Source organism: Caretta caretta, chromosome 5, assembly GCF_965140235.1.
Source record: "Caretta caretta isolate rCarCar2 chromosome 5, rCarCar1.hap1, whole genome shotgun sequence".
Lineage (NCBI taxonomy): Eukaryota > Metazoa > Chordata > Testudines > Cheloniidae > Caretta > Caretta caretta.
Window position 1 is genome coordinate 78,846,492 of NC_134210.1, and position 24,820 is coordinate 78,871,311.

General features: G+C 41.3%; 1 protein-coding gene across 1 annotated transcript in view; it reads left to right on the plus strand.

Moving 5' to 3' along the window:
- SNX2 (sorting nexin 2) overlaps nt 1-24,820 on the plus strand; it is a 63,228-nt gene that overhangs the window by 15,678 nt on the left and 22,730 nt on the right. Inside the window, exons 3-6 of the mRNA XM_048849388.2 lie at nt 11,257-11,420; nt 17,738-17,804; nt 17,991-18,034; nt 18,159-18,300. Of these exons, the coding sequence (XP_048705345.1) occupies nt 11,257-11,420; nt 17,738-17,804; nt 17,991-18,034; nt 18,159-18,300 (417 nt within the window). The remainder of the gene's footprint in view (nt 1-11,256; nt 11,421-17,737; nt 17,805-17,990; nt 18,035-18,158; nt 18,301-24,820) is intronic.

The following is a 24,820-nucleotide window of genomic DNA, read 5'->3' on the forward strand; positions in this document are numbered from 1 at the left end:
CTAAACAGGAGTGATCGTGGCTTCAAATCTTATTGCATCCAGAGCCTTTTGAATGACTCTGGTTTTCATGCTTACATGAATATAAGGTAGAACAGAGTGCCATCCATTAGAACATTGAGCATTTTCTTTTTTTAAATCAGGCCACTCTTACTTAAGTGCCTAAACTTGGATTTAGGAGTTAAATCTTAAGTAGCCAGACTCAAAAATGGTGGACTAAAAGCAAATTTGATTGCATCTCTTACTGTTAGCTGGAGTAGCAAACACGTAGCTACTTAACGACAGCTGCAGAAATGTAGTATTGGGCTGCCTGTAATAGATATCACTAGGAATCCTGTCCTAACCATCCACAGTTGATGCATGATGTGATGAAGCGTCTCACAATGCGCTTTCATCTGCGCTGTTAGAGGGTCAATGTATATTCAGATCGTTGGCTTATAACCACTCGATTTCTCGCTTCCTGATGCTGAAAGTGGGGTGGTATTCTCTCTTCCCTCTCTTGGATACTAGTTCTGCTTTACTGTATATCGTTAGGGGGGGTTGGTAATTGGATCCTGTTAGCTTCCGCATTAGGCCCATTAACTGAGTGCTGACTCACTTCCAAGATCTTGAAGTTCCAGGGTGGATTGATTTAAATCAAAGCAATTTAAATCACTGACTCTAATCAGTAAGCAGAAAACCTTGATTGAAATCAGCAATTTTAATTATGTTTTGCATTTATACTTTTCAGTTGTTTTCCTAAAAAAATTATTCTCAGTGGTTGGTGACTGTTTAAACATGTTGATTTACAAATAAATACAACTTTCATACTAAACAGCTACACACACACATGTAGCAGTTAAATAGCTTAATTTACATTTGTTCAGACTCGTAGTTTTTACATTTTTGTTGTGGTAGAAAAATGTGAATGATGGAGTTCTTACTTCCTAGATAAACTTTTTCCTTGATATTTGTGTCAAGCTCTGTTGGAATGAAAATTCAGTTTAAAATGCACAAAACCAGTATTTACCATTTTTTCATTAAATAAAACTACTTTAAATGTGCCAGATAAATAAGGAAAAAAGTTAATCAACACATGTTTTGCATATAAAACTTATTTATTAAACAAAGGAAGTATCTGTAGTTAGTGAAGTGAATTGTTTCTTGTTATCACATCCTTCAGGATTTTACAACGATTAAATCTCATCCTCTTACACCAAGTTTTTATTCATTGGGTGGGGGAGGAAAAAAAAGCTTTCTTGCTTTCTCAACACCCAACTGGTTTCTTGACTTTAAATGAACCACTCATTGAACTGAACCTTTGAAGTTGAAGAAAATGAAATAGAAAATATATTCTCTCTGCACCTGCAGAAGAGGCTACTACTGTCAAAAGCTGACTTAGCCCTGGTCTACACTAGGACTTTAGATCGAATTTAGCAGCGTTAAATCGATTTAAACCTGCACCCGTCCACACAATGAAGCCCTTTATTTCGACTTAAAGGGCTCTTAAAATCGATTTCCTTACTCCACCCCTGACAAGTGGATTAGCGCTTAAATCGACGTTGCCGGCTCGAATTTGGGGTACTGTGGACACAATTCGATGGTATTGGCCTCCGGGAGCTATCCCAGAGTGCTCCATTCTGACCGCTCTGGACAGCGCTCTCAACTCAGATGCACTGGCCAGGTAGACAGGAAAAGAACCGCGAACTTTTGAATCTCATTTCCTGTTTGGCCAGCGTGGCAAGCTGCAGGTGACCATGCAGAGCTCATCAGCAGAGGTGACCATGATGGAGTCCCAGAATCGCAAAAGAGCTCCAGCATGGACTGAACGGGAGGTACGGGATCTGATCGCTGTTTGGGGAGAGGAATCCGTGCTATCAGAACTCCGTTCCAGTTTTCGAAATGCCAAAACCTTTCTGAAAATCTCCCAGGGCATGAAGGACAGAGGCCATAACAGGGACCCGAAGCAGTGCCGCGTGAAACTGAAGGAGCTGAGGCAAGCCTACCAGAAAACCAGAGAGGCGAACGGCCGCTCTGGGTCAGAGCCCCAAACATGCCGCTTCTATGATGAGCTGCATGCCATTTTAGGGGGTTCAGCCACCACTACCCCAGCCGTGTTGTTTGACTCCTTCAATGGAGATGGAGGCAATACAGAAGTAGGTTTTGGGGACGAAGAAGATGATGAGGAGGAGGTTGTAGATAGCTCACAGCAAGCAAGCGGAGAAACCGGTTTTCCCGACAGCCAGGAACTGTTTCTCACCCTAGACCTGGAGCCAGTACCCCCCGAACCCACCCAAGGCTGCCTCCTGGACTCAGCAGGCGGAGAAGGGACCTCTGGTGAGTGTACCTTTTAAAATGCTATACATGGTTTAAAAGCAAGCATGTGAAAGGATTACTTTGCCCTGGCATTTGCGGTTCTGCCTTTGCAAAAGGTTTCTGGGGAGGGCAGCCTTATTTCGTCCTTCATGGTAGGACACTTTACCACTCCAGGCCAGCAACACGTACTGGGGAATCACTGTAGAACAAAGCATTGCAGTGTATGTTTGCTGGCATTCAACCAAAATCCGTTCACGCGGTGGGAGGAGGCAAAATGCGACCTTGTAACGAAAGCACATGTGCTATGTATGTAATGTTAACTTTCAAGGTTTACCCTGAAAGAGTGTAGCCACTGTTTTATAAAATGTGTCTTTTTAAATACCGCTGTCCCTTTTTTTTTCTCCACCAGCTGCATGTGTTTCAATGATCACAGGATCTTCTCCTTCCCAGAGGCTAGTGAAGCTTAGAAAGAAAAAAAAACGCACTCGCGATGAAATGTTCTCCGAGCTCATGCTGTCCTCCCACACTGACAGAGCACAGACGAATGCGTGGAGGCAAATAATGTCAGAGTGCAGGAAAGCACAAAATGACCGGGAGGAGAGGTGGAGGGCTGAAGAGAGTAAGTGGCGGGCTGAAGAGAGTAAGTGGCGGGCTGAAGACAGGGCTGAAGCTCAAAGGTGGCGGCAGCGTGATGAGAGGAGGCAGGATTCAATGCTGAGGCTGCTGCAGGACCAAACCAGTATGCTCCAGTGTATGGTTGAGCTGCAGCAAAGGCAGCTGGAGCACAGACTGCCACTGCAGCCCCTCTGTAACCAACCGCCCTCCTCCCCAAGTTCCATAGCCTCCACACCCAGACGCCCAAGAACACGGTGGGGAGGCCTCCGGCCAACCAGCCACTCCCCCACAGAGGATTGCCCAAAAAAAAGAAGGCTGTCATTCAATAAATTTTAAAGTTGTAAACTTTTAAAGTGCTGTGCTTAAAGTGCTGTGTGGCATTTTCCTTCCCTCCTCCACCACCCCTCCTGGGATACCTTGGTAGTCATCCCCCTATTTGTGTGATGAATGAATAACGAATGCATGACTGTGAAGCAGCAATGACTTTATTGGCTCTGCAAGCAATGATTAAAGGGAGGAGGGGAGGGTGGTTAGCTTACAGGGAAGTAGAGTGAACCAAGGGGCGGGGGGGTTCATCAAGGAGAAACAAACAGAACTTTTACACCGTAGCCTGGCCAGTCATGAAACTGTTTTTCAAAGCTTCTCTGATGCGTACCGCGCCCTCCTGTGCTCTTCTAACCGCCCTGGTGTCTGGCTGCGCGTAACCAGCAGCCAGGCGATTTGCCTCAACCTCCCACCCCGCCATAAACGTCTCCCCCTTACTCTCACAGATATTGTGGAGCACACAGCAAGCAGTAATAACAGTGGGAATATTGGTTTCGCTGAGGTCTAAGCGAGTCAATAAACTGCGCCAGCGCGCCTTTAAACGTCCAAATGCACATTCTACCACCATTCTGCACTTGCTCAGCCTGTAGTTGAACAGCTCCTGACCACTGTCCAGGCTGCCTGTGTATGGCTTCATGAGCCATGGCATTAAGGGGTAGGCTGGGTCCCCAAGGATACATATAGGCATTTCAACATCCCCAACAGTTATTTTCTGGTCTGGGAATAAAGTCCCTTCCTGCAGCTTTTGAAACAGACCAGAGTTCCTGAAGATGCGAGCATCATGCACCTTTCCCGGCCATCCCACGTTGATGTTGGTGAAACGTCCCTTGTGATCCACCAGAGCTTGCAGCACTATCGAAAAGTACCCCTTGCGGTTTATGTACTCGGCGGCTTGGTGCTCCGGTGCCAAGATAGGGATATGGGTTCCATCTATAGCCCCACCACAGTTAGGGAATCCCATTGCAGCAAAGCCATCCACTATGACCTGCACATTTCCCAGGGTCACTACCCTTGATATCAGCAGATCTTTGATTGCGTGGGCTACTTGCATCACAGCAGCCCCCACAGTAGATTTGCCCACTCCAAATTGATTCCCAACTGACCGGTAGCTGTCTGGCGTTGCAAGCTTCCACAGGGCTATCGCCACTCGCTTCTCAACTGTGAGGGCTGCTCTCATCTTGGTATTCATGCGCTTCAGGACAGGGGAAAGCAAGTCACAAAGTTCCATGAAAGTGCCCTTACGCATGCGAAAGTTTCGTAGCCACTGGGAATCGTCCCAGACCTGCAACACTATGCGGTCCCACCAGTCTGTGCTTGTTTCCCGAGCCCAGAATCGGCGTTCCACAGCATGAACCTGCCCCATTAGCACCATGATGCATGCATTGTCAGGGCCCATGCTTTCAGAGAAATCTGTGTCCATGTCCTGATCACTCACGGGACCGCGCTGACGTCGCCTCCTCGCCCGGTATCGCGTTGCCATGTTCTGGTGCTGCATATACTGCTGAATAATGCGTGTGGTGGTTAATGTGCTCCTAATTGCCAAAGTGAGCTGAGCGGGCTCCATGCTTGCCGTGGTATGGCGTCCGCACAGAAAAAAGGCGCGGAACGATTGTCTGCCGTTGCTCTGACGGAGGGAGGGGCGACTGACGACACGGCTTACAGGGTTGGCTTCAGGGAGCTAAAATCAACAAAGGGGGTGCCTGTACATCAAGGAGTATTTCAGGCAGGACTGCACGGAGGGTTCCAATAAGAAATGGTGCACCTAAGTTATCGTTGTTATTGGAACAAGGAGGTTAGCCTGGCCTCTGATTGATACATGGCTAGATTTACCTCGCTGCACCTTCTCTGTGAGTGACTGCAGTGTGACCTAGAGGAATGAGTCCCCTAGACAGGGGAGGAGGCAAATGAGTACAAAACAAATCTGGTCTATTTCTTGTTTTGACCCACTCCATCTATCTTTTACATCTTTGGCTGGCAGTAGACGGTGCAGAAGGACTGCATGCCATCCACATCTCATGGCTGCTTGGCAGAAGATGGTACAGTACGCCTGCTAGCCATCCCCATCTCTTGCCTGCCTGGCAGAAGATGGTGCAATACGACTGCTAGCAATCCTCATCTCTTGCCTGCCTGGCAGAAGATGGTACAGTACGACTGCTAGCAGTCCGTATCGCCTGCCTGCTCACCATAAGACGGTTCAATAGGACTGACTGCAGGACTAAAGAGAATGACCTGGTCAAGTCACTCCAAATTTAGTCCCTGCGCCCATGTCTGCCCAGGCGCTCCCAGCCGACGCGGCCAGGAGCACCTCGGACACGATGAGGACGACTACCAATCGTATTGCACCGTCTGCTGCCAGAAGGCAAGGGGTTGCTGCTACTGTGCAGCAAAGCCGTACCGCGTCTGCCAGCACCCAGGAGACATAGGGTGACGGTTACCTGAGCGGGCTCCATGCTTGCTGTGGTATGGCGTCTGCACAGGTAACTCAGGAAAAAAGGCGCGAAATGATTGTCTGCCCTTGCTTTCACGGAGGGAGGGAGGGAACGGGGGCCTGACGACACGTACCCAGAACCACCCGCGACAATGTTTTAGCCCCATCAGAGCGCTCCATTGTGACTGCTCTGGACAGCACTCTCAGATGCCCGATTGTTTGCCATTGCTCTGACGCTGGGAGGGGCGCTTACAGGGTTGGCTTCAGGGAGCTAAAATCAACAAAGGGGGTGGCTTTACATCAAGGAGTATTTCAGGCAGGACTTCACAGAGGGTTCCAATAAGAAATGGTGCACCTAAGTTATTGTCCTTATTGGAGCAAGAAGGTTAGCCTGGCCTCTGATTGATACATGGCTAGATTTACCTCGCTGCATCTTGACTGCAGTGTGATCTAGAAGAATGAGTCCCCTAGACAGGGGAGGGGGGGGAAGCAAATGAGTACAAAACAAATCTGGTCTATTTCTTGTTTTGACCCACTCCATCTATCTTTTACATCTTTGGCTGGCAGCAGACGGACTGCATGCCATCCACATCTCATGACTGCTCGGCAGAAGATGGTACAGCACGACTGCTAGCAGTCCGTATCGCCTGCCCGCTCACCATAAGACGGTTCAATAGGACTGACTGCAGGACTAAAGAGAATGACCTGGTCAAGTCACTCCAAATTTAGTCCCTGTGCCCATGTCTGCCCAGGCGCTCCTGATCGACCTCACAGAGGCGACCAGGAGCACCTCAGACATGACGATGACGGCTACCAGTCGTACTGTACCGTCTGCTGCCACAAGGCAAGGGGTTGCTGCTACTGTGTAGCAATGCCGTACCGCGTCTGCCAGCACCCAGGAGACATAGGGTGACGGTTACCTGAGCGGGCTCCATGCTTGCCATGGTATGGCGTCTGCACAGGTAACTCAGGAAAAAAGGCGCGAAATGATTGTCTGCCCTTGCTTTCACGGGGGGAGGGAGGGAACGGGAGGCTGACGATATGTACCCAGAACCACCCGCGACAATGTTTTAGCCCCATCAGGCATTGGGATCTCAACCCAGAATTCCAATGGGCAGCGGAGACTGCGGGAACTGTGGGATAGCTACCCACAGTGCAACGCTCCGGAAGTCGACGCTTGCCTCGGTACTGTGGAAGCGCTCCGCCGAGTTAATGCACTTAATGCACTTAGAGCATTTACTGTGGGGACACACACACTCGAATTTATAAAACCGATTTCTAAAAAACCGACTTCTATAAATTCGACCTTATTCCGTAGTGTAGACATACCCTTAGCACTTCAGCAAACTGTGGCTCCAGGTGCTTCGCCAGTGACTCACACCACTGAACTGGTGGAACTTGGCAGCAAACACCCACTGCTTAGTATTAATTTTAATTATTTTAACAGGTTGCCAATTTCAAAATTAATTTTAAATAGCTTTTCTTTAAAAGAATACCTATATTTAATTTAGATAAAAATCTGTTTTCCTTATTTAAAAAAAAACCCATTGATTATTATCCACCTGGTGGAGTTTTGTTATTGGCACTTTGTTGTTTCAGAGATCCAGGCAGAATAAGTGGATTGTCAGTTGTATGTGGACCTCATGAGCCACAGGGGAAGCTCTGATGAGCAGCATATAGCTCAGGTTGATAGCGTCTCATTCTTGCTTTTGTTAACGTAAAGCGCCTGATCACAAGGTGGCATGGCAATTAAATTACATCAGTAGCGTCTCAGTATGATTTTTAGAAGTTGAATAGTCTGTATTTCTTCTAGAACGAACAAATAGTTATCTTATGAAGCCAGAAGGAAGTCTCATTTATCAGTGGCTTACATAATTCTCATGAAGATATTTGTGTCCCATTTGAAACAAACTTTCTGGGGCTGTTTCTAGGTCATCCTTTTTGTAATAAAGATAATAGTGGTCTTATTTCAGTTTTAACAAGGAATTATAATTGTAAACATTTCTGAATGTTTACCTTTGTGTATTTTTCTGTTCTTGGTCCTGGGGTAGAAGTGGCTATCTCAAAGAATACTAGCAAATCTATGTCATCATCCTACTTAGATTTCAAATACTTTAAGCCCAACAATATTTTAGATGCAGTCTTTTTGGCAAGTGTAATTTTTTCGACCCTCCTTTAGCAACAGTCTCATGTTGATGCCAATGCTTTATTCAGCTGGTTACCCTTACTAACACTTGTGTACCCTCAGGTAACATTTTTCAAAAGCTACCAAGTCCCATTTTGAAAAGAGACTTACGCACTAGGAGTCCAAGTCTCACTGGCTTTCCATACGCCTAGTGCATAAGTCTTTTCTGATAATGGGACTGGTGACTTGGGTCCTTTTGGCAATGATCCCCTCCTGTTCTAACATTTTTCCCTAACTATGGAGTACAAATCTGTTCATTGTTTGTTAGAAGATCATTTTTGTAGGTCTTGAGTGGCTACTTAAGATGAGTTTCACTGTACTTCAAAAAAATCATGTATAGTAGTTTTATTTGGCTCAATACTCTTAACATTATACATTTTTATTGTGAAAAAGATTTTCTATTTTAATGTACTTACTGTAGGCTGAAGCATACATTAGAAAACTTGTGAATAAAGCACCTTAGACTATTAAAGCAAAATTAAAATAATATACATTTTTCTGCTTATGCTGTTAAGCATTTTTCTTAGCTAGAACAATACCAGTCCATTTTACTTTCACATTCACCAGCATACACAACAGAGGAAAGTTACTTTTGTATAAAAATCATTTCTCTGAGGTTTTAAAAATGTAAATATTTCTAGTGGTCTTAGATTTTTGTAAAATATTTTAAAAATTTAAATTTGGATTAAATTGTAAATTTCCTGCTTGTGTGACTAAAATAACATGGCCCAAAGACTGGGTTAACATATGCTTTATGTTCGAGTCTGAAGTTTGCCAAACTCATTTTCTGGTGAAACAGACCGGTGTAGACGTTTAGACTAGGCTACAACCTGAGCTCTGGAATAGTCCTACCTTGCAGGATCCTAGAGCCTGGGTTCCAGCCCGAACCCAGATGTGTACGCCACACAGTTAAACAGCCCCACAGTTTGAGCCCCATAAGCCTCAGTCAGCTGGCATGAGCCAGCCATGGGTGTCTAATTGCAGTGTAGACATACCCGTAAGTATTAGAGGTGAACTGCAAAGCAAAAAGCTGTGCCTTTTACTGCTCCTTTGAGAAATAAAACTGTCTAAATACATAGAGTAATAACGGGTCGCCACTTTCTTTCTGCTGGAAATCCTTAGTAAGCTCTTAGGACTTTAATGGTGATTCCCCACACTTATCTAAAACCTAAGCTACAGTTCTCCCCAAATGAGGTGGGACAGTGCTTATTCTCAGACTACATTTCTTTAGTTTGTTACTGTGAGAATCAGTATCCTCTGTATATTTGAGGGCATGCAGGGCTGCAGCTTTGACATCACCATTTGGGTACTTCTAAGACGGCTAGCAAAATAGATGAGAATCCTATATTTCTGACTTTTTTTCTAAAAAAAAAAAACAAAAAACTTTTTTTGAAAGCAAATTTCTAGACGGTCACTGTACATTACAAAATAGCAGTAAAGAGCATAAACTTTTACTTTTCAATTCACTTTTTGAAAATCACTGTAGGACTCTAGAGTCTGGAAATGCCCACACTAACAGAGCACTGGCTGATGTTTGGCGCAAACTGTTTGTTTGTCATTGTGCTTATGTGGCTCCCATAACTTAAGCAGTTCCTCAGATACTGTGGTTCAGTATGTAAGTGATGTTAGCCAGTGAGAATCTTTCTTCCTGTTAGAGGGCGTCCTGACTTGAATGCTTCTAAGTCAAAATGTGCCCAAATATCTTCGTGGTCCATGGAGGTAGAATGGGGATGAGAGAATAGCAAGAAATTGCATATGGAAGAATTGATCATTTTGCTACATGAATCAAGAGTTATGCATTAAGTAACTGGAGCTATAGCAACAGCGAATATAACGTTCCCATTTTGCTATGGAAAAATTTAAACAGTTGAATAGTACAATGAAGGCATATGAGTTTATATACTAAATATAAATACTAAATATACTTAGAATATGGGTCCTTAATTACATTTTAAAAGTTATACGTGTTGCATACATAACTGCACAACTTTAACGATGTGTTAACCTCACAAAAGCAAGGCAGTTCAGTTTCCAGCTGAAAATATAAACTGCTGCTGCAGCCTTGAGCTGATGTGCTGTTTGTAAAAATCAATAGACTTAGTGAACTGAATTCTTCTCGATTAGGCTGGTATAATTCAGAGTAACTCCAAAGTCAGTGATGTCCAAGTTACATTGGTACAGTAACTCCTCGCTTAACGTTGTAGTTATGTTCCTGAAAAATGTGACTTTAAGCGATACCATGTTAAGCGAATCCAGTTTCCCTATAAGAGTTCTTGTAAATAGTGGGGGGTTAGGTTCCAGGGAAATTTTTTTCACCAGACAAAAGACTATACAAAAGACTATAGTGTGTGTGTACACAGAGTATAACTATAGTGTGTGTGTACACAGAGTATAAGTTTTAAACAAACAATTTTTAATATTGGTACACAGTGGTGATAATTGCGAAGCTTGGTTGAGGTGGTGAAGTCAGAGGGTGGGATATTTCCCAGGGGATGCCTTACTGCTAAATGATGAACTAGCAATTGGCTGAGCCCTCAGGGTTAACTCATTGTTAAGGTAGCCTCAGGCTCTACAAGGCAGCAGGAATGGAGGGAGGGGAGACGAGACAGCATGGCAGACGGAGACACACACCCTGTGTGTGAGAGAGAGATGTGCATTGTCCCTTTAAGAAAGCTGACCCCACTATTAAGTACACTGCCTTTTTAAGTTAATCAGCAAGCTGAGACTGCAGCTGTTGACCATACTGAACTTCATGAATTGATATAAATACTGCAGGTGTGCAGCAGATCTGTATGCTTAAAAATCACTACCCTGCATGCAGGCTCTCCTACTTCAAGAGAATGACTGTTGTCACTTCCACAATCTTAGAAACATACCCCCTTCTCCCCTCCCCCCCCCCCAACCCCCCTAAAGACTTCCACTGAAGGCTCATCACCTGCTACAATATCTAAATACTTATTGGCATTTGAGTAGTGAATTCTAAAACTAACCACTTAACACACTGTTTTTATTCTTGCCAAAGCCAGTTCTTCCTTGCGCCCCCAAATATCTCTTGATTTAATTGCTCTGTTCTGAACAGAGACCTTGCTGACAAAATTCACTTCAAAGCAAATTTTTACAGGTAAATTTTACAGCTAAAACCCCTGAAATTGGAGGAAGGCTGTAATGTAAACTGTAACTAACAATACAGTGGAAATCCATATAAGCATGCATCCGTGTTAAACTATTAGTGCAATGTTTGCAATAATTCTCAATTTGAAGAATAAAGAAATATACAATAAGATGTAAAACTAATTTCTATGAATGACAGTAATCTTGTAGGTAGTGTGCCAGTGAAATATTTTATATTATGCATGTATGTTATGTGTCTCTTGTGTAATATTTTGTACTAATTCATAAAATCTTTACCTAGAAGCCACAGAAGAGGTTTCTCTGGACAGTCCAGAAAGGGAACCAATACTGTCTCCAGATCCTACTCCTGCAGTCACTCCTGTAATGCCCACTACACTAGTAACTGCCAGAATGGAATCAAAAAGTATAACAGCCCCTGTGATTTTTGATAGATCCAGGGAAGAGGTAACTGAATAATTTAATATTTTAACACTTTGTTGCAAATACTATTGCTATGATATGTACAAATTTAAGGTATGGTATTTCATTTTTTTAAAACAGCATAAAAATTGCAACTGAAGGTATTAACTATGTAGTCTCTGACTCACAAGAACTTTCATTGCCATGGGGGGGAGGGGGATGTGAAATTTACGCAAATAGCTATTGTGTGTTTACTTTCTGAAAGATGTCCTTCTTAGAAAAGATCTTATGAATATTCATTTGGGGGATTCTGTTCACAACTCCCTGTATGTTGAGATCAAGACTCAATCTATAGTCCAGGGATTGGCAACCTTTGACACGCGGCCCGCAAGGGTAAGCCCCCTGGCGGGCCGGACCGGTTTGTTTACCTGCCTCATCCGCAGGTTAGGCCAATCGCAGCTCCCACTGACCATGGTTCACCGCTCCAGGCCAATGGGGATGTGGGAAGTGGTGGCCAGCACATCCCTCAGCCCGCGCTGCTTCCCACAGCCCCCATTGGCCTGGAGCGGCAAACCGCAGCCAGTGGGAGCTACAATCGGCCAAACCTGTGGACACGGCAGGTAAACAAACCAGCCCAGCCCGCCAGGGGGCTTACCCTGGAGGGCCGCGTGCCAAAGGTTGCCGATCCCTGCTATAGTCAATAGCAATTATTTTCCTTACTCCAATATGAACAGCTAATACGCTGATAATATAAAGTGGAAAAATAAAAACATTACTTGAAATAGTCATGGGGAAATACTGAAGAGATGCTGAGTACCCGAACTCCTACTGGTATGCTGTAGATCTAACTTTAGTCACTGCTTTAAAAATCTCAAGTGGCATATGCATCAAGAAATGTTGCTACATGGCTGATGATCACCTGGATGTTAAGAACTTTGGTGATGCAATAAGATAACCAGTGAGGGACAAACTGAATAAACTGCTGGACTACCTTAAGGATCTAATCGTAGGAGACCATCAATATCACTTTGTTCAAGAGCAAAAATCTGGTTCTGAGCAATTCAGCTCCCATTCATAGCAATGGGAGCATTTGGCAGATGGAATATCAAATGTGAATGCAAAGCATTGGTTTTATAATTGGCTTCATATGTAAATGTCCCAGTACTAAGTGAGCTACTTCATCACCATGCTAACCTTTGCACTTGCAATATAAGTACCAAATTTAATTCTCTGCATTACAGGTTTGTATATGTAGCTTACCTAGCTTTCTCTGACATCTGTTTAACTGCTTGCACATGTGAATAATGAGAAATAATGGACTTCAGTATGTTGCTTGTCCAAATGGAATTGGTAAATATACTTTCTTTTTGTGCTGTATATATGGTTATAAAGAATGCTAGGGAGTTTGTAACTGTGTGATAGAGAAAAATGTATTCTGCTTCTTGTGGTTGTTGACAGTTATGTTTAAGTTATTAAAGGTTGACTAAAAAGGGAAACACTTTTTATCTTGGAACAGAGGTGGTTTACATGATTTTAACTCTACATGTCAGTAATTTCCAGGGTGGATAAAAATCAATGATTTTTTAAAAAAAAAAAATTGGATTTTTTTATTTAAATAGGACTTTTTTGATAGGTTTTTTCTCAAAAAGCATTTTATCTAAAGATAGTTTTAATTAAGATACATTATAGGTCAAAGATATCTCATCATGAAATAGGGATTATAAATTCTAATTCTATAGTATGAGACAATATATTCATGTAATGTTTAATAAAATTTTGTAAATGCGTTCCAGTAGTTCATGGATTAGGGACCCAATCTTATGGGGTCCAGGGGCTTCTGTGTAGATTATTTAGGTTAATCTTTCTGTCTACCCAAGGGGACTCAGTGCTCAGTCTAGAAGATACCATCAGAGATGCTTAGTTTCGCAGTTCTCAAACTGTGGATTTGTCTCTCCAAAGGTAACGTGCTTGTTCACCGCAAAAATATTTTTAAATAAATATATATAGAGCGGTGAGAAATAACAGACCTCAACCCTACTGTCCCTCTGCAAATTTGTGTACACAGAGTCAATCCCTTATCTCTCTCTAAAAGTGCAAAGTTTCAATAAGTTCAATGAATAGAAGATTGTTGGGGGCAGAATAGATCTGGACAAGGAGAAGAAGTCTGGAGATAAATGTGAGAAGGGAAGGACAGGCAGTAGAAACAAAAGTGAAACTGTTGGAGCAGCATATTCCAGAAGTCTTGGTCTTTCTGAGTATAGTCTTCATTGATTTGAGATCTACCATGTCATTCTCTCACTGGAAGGGAAAACCTGTAATGGCAGCAGGCCGTAAAAGAGACCCAGTTTGGGAATATTTTAATGAAGTTCCTCTACCTGTGAAGAATGTGTATTCTAAATAACAACCAACAAGAACGCCCTTTTATGTAGAAATCCATTATTAAATCGAGTCTTCCTGACTAGTGATTTTTAAATCATGATTTAAGTCAAATCCACCTGGTAATTTCCAGTGTTTGAGTTCTTAAACAAAACATTAATTTAAAATTCCTAGACTCAAATATATTTTGGGTTTTCCAAGAAGATTCATATTTCTTGAAGTAATAGATTCTTCCTTCAGGTTAATAGTTCCATCTCCCCAGTGTTTCAAAAATACATTTATCCAAAACCCTATTTTTCAAAACTCTGCATTATCTGAATCCTTTCCTTGTCCCCCAGCATGAGATACATGCCCTTTGCAGCATGTATCTCGTGCTGGGCACAAGGAAAGGATTCAGATAATGTGGTGCTTCAGATAACAGAGCAGAGACCCTCCGCCAGGACTGCGAGGAGAATGAGCTCCCAGCTGCAGAGGAGGCTCCTACAGCAGCAAAGGGAGCCCTGTGCAGCCCCACTGTCATAGGAACAAGTGAGCAGGGCTGTGACAGCAGACCTGCACAGCCCCCTGTGCTGCTGCAGAGCTGGTGACGCACAATCCTTGCAGGCGCATGGTACACGGGGAGGCTGTGGTCCTGGTGGGGTAGAGCAGAGACTCTTGGCCAACACTGCGGGAAGGAGACAGCCAAGCTCATGGCTGCATGGGGAGCCACCCCACCCCACTTCTGAATGGCTCCTGTCTTCTGATTTTTCTAGCTAAAATGTTCTGTTTATTTCAGAAGGTGGAGACAGCTACCAGGGGAGAGGCTGTTCTAGATTTGATTTTGACAAATAGCGAGGAACTGGTTGAGAATTTGAAAGTGGAAGGCAGCTTGGGTGAAAGTGGTCATGAAATGATAGAGTTCATTATTCTAAGGAATGGTAGGAGGGAGAACAGCAAAATAAAGACAATGGATTTCAAGAAGGCAGACTTTAGCAAACTCAAGGAGTTGGTAGGTAAGACCCATAGGAAGCAAGCATAAGGGGAAAAATTATAGAAGATAGTTGGCAGTTTTTCAAGGAGACATTATTAAGGCACAAGAGGAAACTATCCCACTGTGTAGGAAAGATAGGAAGTATGGCAAGAGACTATGCTGACTTAACCAGGAGATCTTCAATAATCTAAAAATCAAAAAAGAGTCCTAAAAAAAGTGGAAACTAGGTCAAATTACAAAGGATGAATAGAAACAAATAACACAAGTATGTAGGGACAAAACTAGAAAGGCCAAGGCACAAAATGAGATCAAACTAGCTAGAGACAAAAAGGGTAACAAGAAAACATTCTACAAATATATTAGAAACAAGAGGAAGACAAAGGACAGGATAGGCCCTGTTACTCAATTGGGGTGAGGGCGGAATAATAACAGAAAATGTGGAAATGGCAGGGATGCTTAATGACTTCTTTGTTTCGGTTTTCACCAAGAGGTTGGTGGTGATTGGACGTCTAACATAGTGAATGCCAGTGAAAATGAGGTAGGATCAGAAGAGGCTAAAATATGGAAAGAACAAGTTAAAAATTACTTGTACAAATTAAATGTCTTCAAGTCACCAGGGCCTGATGAAATGCATCCTAGAATACTCAAGGAGCTGACTGTGGAGATATCTGAGCCATTGATGATTATCTTTGAGAAGTCATGGAAGATGGGAGAGTTTCCAGAAGACTGGAAAAGGGCAAATATAGGGCCCATTTATAAAAAGGGAATTAAGGACAACCCAGTCAGCTTAACTTCTGTACCCGGAAAGATAGTGGAGCAAATAATAATTAAGTAATCAATTTACAAACATCTAGAAGATAATAAGGTGATACGTAACAGTCAGCATGGATTTTTCAAAACAAATAGTGTCAAACCAAGCTGATACAGTAACAACCAACTGCCAGAGTAACAAGCCTTGTGGATAGGGGGGAAGTGGTAGACATGGTATATCTTGATTTTAGTAAAGCTTTTGATACTGTTCCGCATGACCTTCTCATAAACTAGGGAAATGCAACCTAGATGGAGCTACTATAAGGTGGGTGCAAAACTGATTGGAAAACCATTCCCAGAGAGTAGTTATCAGTGGTTCAGAGTCATGCTGCAAGGGCATAACAAGTGAGGTCCCGCAGGGATCAGTTCTGGGTCTGGTTCCGTTCAGTACCTTCTTCAATGATTTAGATAATGGCATATAGAGTATACTTATAAAGTTTGGGGACCATACCAAGCTGGGCAGGGTTGCAAGTGCTTTGGAGGATAGGATTCATATTCAAAATGATCTGGACAAACTGGAGAAATGGTCTGAAGTAAATAGGATGAAATTCAATAAGGACAAATGCAAAGTACTCCACTTAGGAAGGAAAAATCAGTTGCGCACACATACAAAATGGGAAATGACTGCCTAGGAAGGAGTACTGCGGAAAGGGATCTGGGGGTCATAGTGGACCACAAGCTAAATATGAGTCAACAGGTAATGCTGTTGCAAAAAAAGCAAACATCATTCTGGGATGTATTATCAGAAGTGTTGTAAGCAAGACATGAGAAGTAATTCTTTCACTCTACTCCACTCTGATTAGGCCTTAACTGGAGTATTGCGTCCAGTTCTGGGTACCACATTTCCTGGGTGCCACAGGAAGGATGTGGACAAATTTGAGAGCATCCAGAGAAGAGCAACAAAAAATGATTAAAGGTCTAGAAAACATGACCTCTGAAGGAAGATTGAAAATATTGGGTTTGTTTAGTCTAGAAAAGAGAAGGCTGAGAGGGGACATAACTGTTTTCAAGTACGTAAAAGGTTGTTACAAGGAGGAGGAAGAAAAATTGTTTTTCTTAAACTCTGAGGATTAGACAAGAAGCAATGGGCTAAAATTGAAGCAAGGGAGGTTTAAGTTGAACATTAGGGAAAACTTCCTAACTGTCAGGGTGGTTAAGCACTGGAATAAATTGGCTAGGGAGGTTGTGGAATCTCCATCATTGGAGACTTTTAAGAGCAGGTTAGACATACACATGTCAGGAGTGGCTTAGATAATTAGTCCTGCCATGAGTGCAGGGGACTGGACTAGATGACCTCTCGAGGTCCCTTCCAGTTCTATGATTCTATAATTGGGAGTATACTGTATTCATTTGTCGAGCATCTCCACAAAATTGGTTTGTGAGCTGCACAGCATTAATCTCTTCCTTCCTAGACTGTTTCCTTGTCTCCTTTGAACTGCTTCTTGCCAGACAGATCTCTCCTCTTTGATGCGATTCTTGTTCCTCCACTCCAAACAGGCTTCCCTCTTGTTGCCCCTTCTGTTATGACAATGTGTGGATTTCATAAAGGCTTTAATGAAAGGCCTGACAAAGTCTGCATCATGCCACATGGAGTTTAGGAAGTGCACATGAGTGGTCAGGACTTGAGCAGTATCTTAAAATATTTCAGTTCCCCTTATGTACAATAAAATGGAATTTAATTCTCCTCCCGATTCAGTCTCCCCCCTTGCTCAATTAAAGGCGTCCATAATAGCTAGAAAAAACTAATTTGATATTTCTAGACTAATTCTCGTCTCTTTTCTCTTTATGATCCAGAAATTTAGGAAAATGTTTTAACGGAAAACATCTGAGTTTTGTTTTTAACCCCATTTCTTCTAAGCATATGTCCAATCTGCTTCAAACTTCCTCTAGAAAAAAGTCTCCTTTGGAATAAAAAGAGACCTGTAACATTTCAGGTGGATAAGGTTTCCCAACTTAAAGCCGTTGTGGCAGGGCTCAAAATGAAACTTATGGGGAAAGCATTTTTCAACCTTTATTATGGTAAATACTAGTGTCTTCACATTTTTCACTAAAATGGGATGGAAGGGGTCTCAGTTATGCTTTTTTAGGTCCCACACAGATTTACTGTTTTTCTTGTATCCACAGATGTAGTTGTGGATTATCCTTAATTATCCTTTGAAAGTTAACTCACTAGTATACTGTTAATGCTATACACTCTTCTCTCTAGATTGAAGAGGAAGCAAATGGAGATGTATTTGATATAGAAATCAATGTCTCAGACCCAGAGAAAGTTGGTGAGTTGGTATCTCAGACCCAGAGAAAGATTGCATTCTTTCAGCATTAACTTATCTGCTTGCTATTTGAAAAAAACTTTGGTTTTAGCATAATTTTGCATTTATTTATAATTCCAGCATATACGTGATTCAGAAGACTTGCCCTTGGATTAAGTACCTGTCTTTTAACTGTGTATCTTCTTACAGGGGATGGCATGAATGCTTACATGGCATACAGAGTAACAACAAAGGTAAATATTGTTTGCAACTACTTTTCATCTTGAATTTAAATATACGGAATATAAACTACAGTACACCTGAGTAGATGAAAAAATAACTGAAAATTAAAATATAACTTTTCTATGGATTTTTTAGACATCCCTTTCTGTGTTTCACAAAAATGAATTCTCTGTTAAAAGAAGATTCAGTGACTTTCTTGGTTTGCACAGCAAATTAGCAACAAAATACCTGCATGTTGGTTACATTGTGCCTCCAGCTCCAGAAAAAAGTATTGTAGGTAAGCACAGTTTCTATAAGGATGAACATATACATCCAATCTTTGACTCGGCTTTGTTTGTCTTACATTGGCCCTTAAATATTATTTAAATGTAAATATTAAAATTGTAACACATGGTGTCTGAAAATAAAATGTACAGTTCATGTCAAAATATCATTTGAACAAAATATCTTGCACAGAATGCTGCCAACTGCTTGGATCTCAGGCTCTTGAAAATTAAAATGGGTTGTAAATTAAAATTAAAATGCTTGTAAAAGAAGACTGTTTTTTAGTGCAAGTAGAGATTAGGGGAGAGAAGAGAACAGGAACAGTAACAAAAGCTAGTATTCAACAGTAAACTTCAGTTGAGAGAATATAGATACCTAACCCCCTCCTGGAGCATATAAGAAGTGAGGTAGTATGAAAAGGAGATCTGACCTAATGCCTGGCCTCCTGTTTCTTGTCCATTTTCCTAGATTTTCAGCCTAGTCCCTTTGCTTTGAGACTTTTTCATTTAACTTATTTTGTGTTCATTACCAATTGTTTGAAGTAGTATCCCCTGCATTCCCTATTTAGTCCATGTCCTAACTTGCCTGTTCAGCTTTGAACTCCTTGCTAGTATTTGTCAATAGATTTTTCAGTCCTTTTTGTAATTTTTGAAAATACCTGTTAATGTCCCCTTATTTGTCCTAATTTCTAATGAGAATAAGGCGCTCTCCCTTAAAGTGCGGTTCTGCTTTGAATAGTGACCCTGAATGACATCGGTGTTTCCATGAATGCTGTTTAGGATCAGATCCTAAGCTGGTATAAATCAGCATGGTCTGTTGAGCACATAGATGCAGGAACTAGTGGTGCTGGGGATGCTGCCGCACCTCCCCATCTTGAAGTGGTTTCTGTCATATACAGGGTTTACAGTTTGGTTCAGTGGCTCTCAGCACTCCCCACTATACAAATTGTCCCAGCACCCCTGGTTTAGCAAGGATCTACCTCCAGTGTGCTCTCTTAATAAAGATGATTTCTGGTTGCCAGTCCAGTTAGTGTGGGCACTAAGAGTAGCAGAGTTTCTCTTTCTGCATCACACATATTTAAGGCTCTCAAGGCCAAATTAAACATTCAGTTACACCCATGCAAAGCCATTACATTCAATGGCTGTAGATGGGTGTAACTGATTGGAGTTTAATAAGCAATCTTGTTTGATACACAAGGAGAAATAGAATCTGTCTTCCTCTCCTGTAGCTGTAATTGGCATCTTAAGGTAACAGAAGTAAAAAGTAGTAAAACTTATTTTTGTCACTGAAATAAGTAAATATTACTGAGTATGCACAGGAAGCAAATCTTTATGTAAAAATGGTACCTTCTTATGCAAGTCACTCTACAGTGTAGGACTGCATTTTAACTTGTCCTCATAACTTAAATATCTGCTCTCAATAATCTTCACTGGCCTCCTCTAAGGCAATGGTATAATGATCAGTACTTTATACCAGATGGGTGTCTGAAGTGTGCTGCACTAACAGTATGTAATCTCTTGTGATTCTGTTCCTCTACTGATATAATCTAGCTTCTTATTTGTCTTTTCTAACTGCAACTGTGAACTGGGCTGACTTTTAATTACTCTTCCACAGTTACCACTAAATCATTTCTGTAGTGTGCTATATGATTGTTCCGTTTTAGTATGTACACTACAGAAGAATCGTTTAATCTGCATTGGGATGATAGCCAGAGAATAGATTCAGTGCAGTATATTTCAATGATTAAACAATGGGTAACTGATTCATCTAGTAATTTTGTTCTAAATATTGACATGGCTGGAGGTGTTTTAAATCTGTTTATTGCTCAGAGGTGTGAATTGATGTTCATTTGTAAAGTTTTCACCAAAGGTGTTCATTCACTTCAGGTTGTATGAGTGTTCTACTGAAATTAAATGAATGGATCTAACTTTTATCAACTGTTAACAGAACAGGGAGGTAGTGATTTATTCAGTGTAAAAGTCAGCCAGTTCTGATCTTTTTCCCCCCATCTTGCTGTATGTGATGCAATAGTCTTGTTAGACGCTCAAAACATGAAGCCCTCATTACTTTTTGTCCTTCTCTCTTTTTTACTGATCTGATGGATAAAAAGAGAGATCCTGGCAGCTCTGGCCAATTTGTACATTATGGGGAACACTTGTGGAATTAGCTGTTTTCTCTCCTTGCTCTATCTACAGTGAACAGTTCCCATCAAACCCCCAGACTTGAAAAATATGTGGTGCTTGAAAGTGTCATGAAATTCTAGAGCCACAGGGTATCATTGCTCTAAAGTATCTCCTATAAACAGGGTGAGAGCAGGTACTGGACTAGACTAGATGTACCTTTGATCTGGTACTGTATGGCAGTTTTCACATCTCTGGAAAACCAATTTTGATTGTATGAATGAGTCCAGCTGAACTAGACTAGGTTAATGTGTGTGTGTGTCATTCACAATGAATGCTGATAAAACCTTTACCCCACAGAGTTCCTATAATCTACAGAAACTGTGGTAAAAAAATTTTGTTGGGATCACTTTTATATTTTTATTCTTGCTTATCACGAGCCCACTTATACAGGGTTTAGAGGGAGCTATAAAAGCTCTTAGAAAAAGCTTGGAAAAAATTAAACCCCAAAGTTGTGACTTCAAGGTCCCATATTTTGGGACCTTGTAGGGCTAAAATTGAGTTGGGGCCAACCAAGCCTGAGAATCTTCCCTTTGCAATGAATGGGATAAGATTCCTATTTCTAGCCCTGGGCAGTTACGAGATGCCTTTTAAAAAGGGAAGAAGGAGAATCTAGGAAACTACAGATGGGTCAGCCTCACCTCAGTCCCTGTAAAAATCATGGAGCAGGTCCTCAAGGAATCCATTTTGAAGCACTTGGAGGAGAGGAAGGTGATCAGGAACAGTCAACATGGATTCATCAAGGGCAAGTCATGCCTGACCAACCTGATTGCCTTCTATGATGAGATAACTGGCTCTGTGGATATGAGGAAAGCGGTGGATGTAATATACCTTGACTTTAGCAAAGCTTTTGAAATGGTCTCCCACAGTATTCTTGCCAGCAACTTAAAAAAGCTGGCTAGATCGTCGGGCTCAACAGCTCGATTTCTAGTTGGCATCCAGTATCAAGCAGAGTGCCCTACAGGTTTTTTTGTTCAAAATCTTCATTAATGATCTGGATGATGGGTTGGATTGTATCCTCAGCAAGTTTGTGTATGACACTAAGCTGGGGAGAAAGATAGATATGCTAGAGGGTAGGGATAGTATCCAGAGTGACCTAGACAAATTGGAGGATTGGGCCAAAAGAAATCTGATGAGGTTCAACAAGGGCAAGTGCAGAGTCCTGCACTTAGGACAGAATAATTCCATGCACTGCTACAGGCTGGGGACAGACTGGCTAAGCGGCAGTTCTACAGAAAATGAGTTGGGGATTACCGTGTACGAGAAGCTGGATATGAGTCAACAGTGTACCCTTGTTAAGAAGGCTAATGGCATATTGGGCTGCATTAGTAGGAACATAGACAGCAAATTGAGGGAAGTGATTATGCCCCTCTGTTCGGCCCTGGTGAGGCTACATCTGGAGCATTGCGTCCAGTTTTGGTCCCCCCACTACAGAAAGGATGTGAACAAATTGGAGACGGTCTAGCGGAGGGCAACAAAAATGATTAGGCAGCTGGGGCACATGACTTATGAGGAGAGGCTGAGGGAACTGGGCTTATTTAGTCTGCAGAAGAGAAGAGTGAGGGAGGATTTGATTAGGAGTCTTCAGCTACCTGAAGGAAGGTTTCAGAGAGGGTGAGCTAGGCTGTTTTCAGTGGTGGCAGATGACAGAACAAGGAGCAGTGGTCTCAAGTTGCAGTGGGGGAGGTCTAGGTTGGATATTAGGAAAAAGTATTTCACTAGGAGGGTGGTGAAGCCCTGGAATGGGTTACCTAGGGAGGTGGTGGAATCTCCTTCCTTAGAGGTTTTTAAGGCCTGGCTTGACAAAGCCCTGGCTGGGATGATTTAATTGGGGTTGGTCCTGCTTTGAGCAGGGGGTTGAATTAGATGACCACCTGAGATCTCTTCCAACCCTGATCTTCTATGATTCTGTGATACCTGATCTCAAATTTGTCATTGTTGCAGGACTAAACATTGCCCAGCTTCGCCTTGTGCAGGTATAACTTGGAGGAAAGAAACTTTTCTAGGCAGTTGCTTAAAACAAAGGCCTTGTTCTAAGCTTGTTCGGAGGTTTGGAATGTTTGAGGGGATAAAGTAGTGAGCATAGAGCAACCAGAGTAGTTAAAGGTGCATGATAAAATCACCACATGGTTCCAGAATTTATCACATGGCTCTACAGTTTATCACATAGACATTGCCAGTACATGTGCATATTATATGTACACTGCAAAGGTAGAAAATTGTAGGGACTTTTTCCAGGGTTAATGGATGTTTTATGCAGTACAGAATTTCTTAAATAAAATAAGAAGCTTTTAAAAAATACTTTTTTTTCCCCCCAAAATCTAAATGTAACCATTACCCAGGGAATGGACAACTTGACAGACTGAAGAGTATGATGCATGCAATAACAGTTCATTATTTGAATATACAATAAAGATAAGTCTCAAAAGTTGCAAAGACTTTTAAATTAGTGACTTAAAATCTGTTTCTATCAACCAGTAAAATGGAACTTTTATCTACACATTTATCATGCACTCAGATGGTGAGTTCTTATTTTCTTCATTGTAACTTACATCATTGCAAGAGGACTAGATTCATCATCTAACAAAATAGAGGCCAGCAACATTTAGCTGTTGAATATTTACCAAAACTACTGAAGTCTAGATTGCTGTTTCTGAAACTGTTCTGGAAACTCATTTTCTTGCTATTATTGCTGCAAAAACAAATACTCACTTCAGTTTTTCTTTAACTCCTGGACCTTATTCCTGTAATAATAGGAAAGGGCTTCTGTACCATGGAACTTGCTTTTTTTCCACTTGTTCATAGATTGCCAGAGGGAAGAAACTTGACATCATGATCTGTAGAATCCGCTGTTTGGGGGGGGAACCCCGTGAACTCTCAATTTATATCTGCTTATGGAGCACTCTTGGCTGCCTAATATTCCTATTTCCCTATAGACTTTTTGCAGTATTGGTTCTTAAAGTCAGATGTTTCAAGGTTGAAGAATTTACTTGCTTAGGAGTATCAGGATAGACATGGAAATTAAACACGTATTGTTTATTGTGCTCATAAAGGAGATGAGTTAGCTAGAATAATTAATGAGGAGCCTCTGGAGCAGTGTCTTAAATTTATTAAATAAAAAGCTGAAGTTTAGTCAATTTAAACTTTCCTTAAACTGGTGGGTTCTCAACTTCTTATAGTATACACTATATCAAAATAATTTCTTATTGACCTCCTCCCTTCTCATTCATCACCACATAGACTACCTCCCTGTGTGATGGTATAACATCCCTATAGCAAGTGAAGGATTTCCTTATGTTGAAAAGGAATAGGAAATTATTTAAAGTATTTTTGGCTGTCTTTTTAATGCAATTGAGCAGCTTTAAACAAAGATGAGATCCTGCACCATGTTTCTGGCAATCAGTGGACAATCAGCAAATGCTCTATGGATTACAATTTGAGAACTAGTGGCTTATAGGAATTTACCAAAAAAAAATAAAAAAAATTTGACATTGTCTGTAACTTTGAATTTCCTGGTTCTTGTTGCATCAAGTTTAACCCTTAGGTATAACCCTTCAACAAAATTTAAGAGAACATTAAGGTCACATAATTAAAAACACACAAGTTAGGAAACACCACAATTAAAGTTACATATGCAACTCCTAACTCCTCTACCTTGTGTACTGAGTCTTTTATTACAATACTGTTTGTCAAGTAAATTTTTTCTATAATTTTAATGTATATGTATACTTCATTTTTTACATTTGTTTATGTCTACGCTAATTTCAGTATTCTAAATGTTTTAGTATATCTGACTTTTTTTAAACATTTCATATTTTGTTTAAGGCTTGTTTAATTTATTACCACCAATGTATTACATACCATTTTGTTAAATTTTAAGTGTATTCCAAGGGATAAGGCCATTAATTTACACCTAATTCAGTTTTGTAAATTGATTTGGGCATATGTTCAGAATTAATCTGTATGTTTAATGTGCAGTGTGTTGTATTGGTATAGTTTTATGTATTCTTTTAATATAATGTATATCCTTAATATAAACTATTTTCATGGACTCTTGTGTATAGATTACACATTGCATTTTGTAGTTTTGTGTCTGAGAAATGTGCTTACGGAATTGAACTTGTATCATGCATATAGAGAGAAGGGGGTACAATTAAAGTTTAAGTGTGGCATTTCCTGGCTTGGATTGCTTACTTGGGAAACTTCTTTGTTCTCCTTATGGTAATGTATGAAATTTCCTAAGTTTTTAAAAGGAAAACATGATGAACCTCATTGTCCAGGGTTTCAAAGCTCTGTCTTTCAACAAATTGGCAATAGTTTGTGTAAAACCTATAATCTGTAACTTTTTGGTTA